At 38.0% G+C, this 3,175-nt stretch overlaps 1 protein-coding gene across 4 annotated transcripts; it reads right to left on the reverse strand.

Annotated features, from left to right (window-relative positions):
• Nucleotides 1-2,667, reverse strand: LOC140832647 (protein IQ-domain 26-like). 4 transcript variants are annotated; one of them, XM_073196782.1, is made up of 4 exons: nucleotides 2,531-2,667; nucleotides 1,039-1,450; nucleotides 690-896; nucleotides 1-597 (listed from the first exon to the last, which is right to left on the reverse strand). In XM_073196782.1, the coding sequence occupies exons 2-4, from the start codon at nucleotides 1,441-1,443 to the stop codon at nucleotides 82-84; spliced, it is 1,128 nt and encodes a 375-aa protein (XP_073052883.1). In that variant the 5' UTR covers nucleotides 1,444-1,450; nucleotides 2,531-2,667; the 3' UTR covers nucleotides 1-81. The 4 variants fall into 4 exon arrangements, with proteins under 4 accessions (XP_073052883.1, XP_073052898.1, XP_073052874.1 ...); XM_073196797.1 differs by having other exon boundaries at nucleotides 2,646-2,663; XM_073196773.1 differs by having other exon boundaries at nucleotides 2,482-2,639.
• Between the last annotated feature and the right edge of the window lie 508 nt (nucleotides 2,668-3,175).

Here is a 3,175-nt window from a genome sequence, read left to right on the forward strand (position 1 = left end):
CTAAAACAAGTTCCTTAAAACTCAAAATCTTCTTGAACTCGAGGGAACGGCTTCTGCATCCTAACACCACTGAAGCTACTTCTAGACTGCCATTATATCGTTCAACGACAGCCTCTTCTTCAGGTCATACTCAGGCCTGTGCTTAGGCGCGCTTTGGGACCTCAGTTTCGCCTTAAACGACTGCGTGTTTGCCATAAAGCTAGGGTAGTTTGAATATGGCCTAAAGAATCCATCTCCATAGATACTACTTGCTGGCTTGGCAGGAGAATTCGTATGGCCCGAGTTTGTGTATCTGGGAGTGTTTTGTGCAGTTGCATACTTGTGAAATTCAGAACCAACGCCCCAGTCCATGTCTTGATCGTGCCGACAACTTGGGATCGACAAACGGGCTGGGGTTACACGAGGCGATGATATCACTTGGTAGTAATCATCTTGATCTCCATATTCTGACATGCAAGTGTTGTTGAATCTTCTTGATCTTGATTTTGGCTTGTAGGTATCGATTTCAACGATCTTTGGGCTTTCATCGAACGACTGGTCGTAAAAGGACGATAGCCTCTTGCTCGGGAACTCACTCCTAGTACTATCAAACCTGTCCTGCAATTCAACGAAGGAAAAAGTAAATATAATGGATCAATTAAATTAGGCAATCCGTCGAAGTGTTTCCGAATCATATTTCATATCCATACCATGGATTTTCTTGATCTCAATTCAGGAATGAATCTTTGATCGCTGACGGTGGAGCGACAGGCCCTCTGGTACCGGGCGCAAGCCTGAGCCCGAACGAGAGCTTGCATGCTGTGTAGAGTTGCTGCGGCCCGTTTTCTTACGAGGTAGCCTCTAACAATGGCTTGAAATTTCACTAGTCCTTTTAGAGCTCTGAGGCATTTTCTGGCCTGGAATGGAACCAATTTCAGATCAACTGGGAAAACGTAAAGCAAATAAAAAATGGCACTAATGTTTGAAGTGCTCATTGAAGTTTAAATTTCTAGCGAGTCCGCCCAAAAATGTATCCAGTTTCAAAATAATACCACTTACCAAATAACCACGGAAAACTCTCTGGATCTTTACAGCAGCCAACCTCTCCATACCACCACCCATCAAGGCTCCTCTCCCTTGGCTTGTGAGCTTCACAACCGCCACCGCCGCCTGCGCAGCTGCGACAGCCGCATCAGCAGCGGCTGCTGTGGCAGCAGCCACGGCAATTGCGTGCTTGTTCTGTTCCTTGTTTGTCTCAGCCATATAAGAACTCAGCCATGCCGAATCGGAGGCCGGATTAGTAACCGGAATCTGACTTAGTCCACCCGAAACCTTGCTGGACTTTGCAGCGAAGCTCCACCTTTTCTTCTCCTTTTTCTCAACATAATTCGAGTTGTTCCCCACGTTTTCTTTGCCTTTCTTCATTCCAAGCAACCCCTTCAACCACTTTGCTGCCTTTCCCATTTCAGGACTTCAAAATCAGAAGCAGAAAATGGTGTCACAATCTAATCTTCTTACAGAAAATGTTTAGCAGTTGAGTTTGCTTTACAGAAACTGATGAGGGAGGAAAAGGGTAGGGAGGAAATCATACAAGTTAATAACACAGTGATAGATAATTAAATATTGCTTTTCAAACAGAAATTTGAAAATTTTCTTGTTCTGACGTAAAACCAATCACGTGAGGGGGTGAATAACAAGACAAAAGGGAACACAGATTAAAAAACGAATACATAATATAAAAATGGTTAAAAGATTCAAACTTTTAGCAACCAAACAAACATGAAATTACAGACAAAATCAGTGAAAAGTTTGAATAAAAAGCGTGCCACAGTCACATCTGCAGAGGATAAAAGCATTCAAAAAAGCACTTAAAATCTTCCATTTCCACCAATTAGAAACTCAAACATCTCACGTAAAGCATCGTCACTTCACACACACACACCCAACAAATTCTCAATCAAACGATGGATAATTTACATGGAGAATTCAAGCGAATAAGTGAGAAGTACTTGAAAAGTTTCTCAAGAACTATCCTTTTCAAAATCAAGACACCAGCCAAAATCTCAACTTCCCCGAACAAAACCCCTCCCACAAAGCCTATAATAAGCACTCCTATTTCATATACTAAATAAGATATGCAGCAACGTGTACCGAAAATGGGAAGTCCTACTATTAATAAGCACTCCCACCTGCTGACACCATTTCTTGAAAAAAAAATTACAATCTTTCGAAATATTTTAATAATTACTTCACGCACTTTCTTTATTTTCAACAACCCACCATACCATGCATCTCCCATATTTATCATTGCTTCAAATTAGAGTACTATTTTATTAAGTAGAACCATAAAAAAATCCAAATTAATCATGCACATTTCTCATTAAAAAAGAAAAAGAAAACTGGAAAAAACAGCCAAATAGTTAAATTCTTGAATAAGTATATTTAAAGAAACAAAAAAATAAAAGAACTCATAAAAATGCATCTTTTCCCATAAATTCACACCTTTACAAACTCTCAGTCTCCTCTCGCCAAATCGCTATCAAGATTTTACCTTTTTTCACTGAGCGCCTTAAAGAACTGATGATAGCAATGAATGAATGGAGGGTAAGGGATTCTATTTTCTGCTGGGTAATGAATGCGATTTGCTGTTTACATTGTACGCTCACCTGTGGGTGTGTGTGTGAGGCCACAATAAAAGCGCTTGCCAAATGCAAGTGGTTGTATTGGATAGATTCTGCTCTGTACTCCAAACGGATCATTTTGGAAAAATCTTGTGGGATTTGGGTTTACTTTATTTACTTTCACTTTCGGGTGAAACTGTCGAAGAATTTGCGTCATTTTTTAGGAAATGCGAGGTGGGCTTTGTTGGCAAATTTTTTTTAAAAAAAAATTAATAATAATATTTTTTTTAAATACATTTTTATGATTTTTGTTTCTAGAATTTGGAACATAACATACATTTAGTTTGAAAATATTTTATTTAAAAAATTAGAAATTTTATGTTTGGATGATAAAATTTTAAAATAATTTTTCTTTATTTTAAAGAAAATTAAGTGATTTGTTGAGTAAAATAAGTGTAATGGTAAATAAGGTCGAATCCACATGGAACAAGAGATTTAATTATTTTGAAGAAAAACGATTAAAAATTAGATTTGTTGGATAAGAAAAAAATAAAATATTAAAACTAAAATTAGAA

The sequence above is a fragment of the Primulina eburnea genome, chromosome 1 (assembly GCF_022965805.1).
Source record: "Primulina eburnea isolate SZY01 chromosome 1, ASM2296580v1, whole genome shotgun sequence".
NCBI lineage: Eukaryota > Viridiplantae > Streptophyta > Magnoliopsida > Lamiales > Gesneriaceae > Primulina > Primulina eburnea.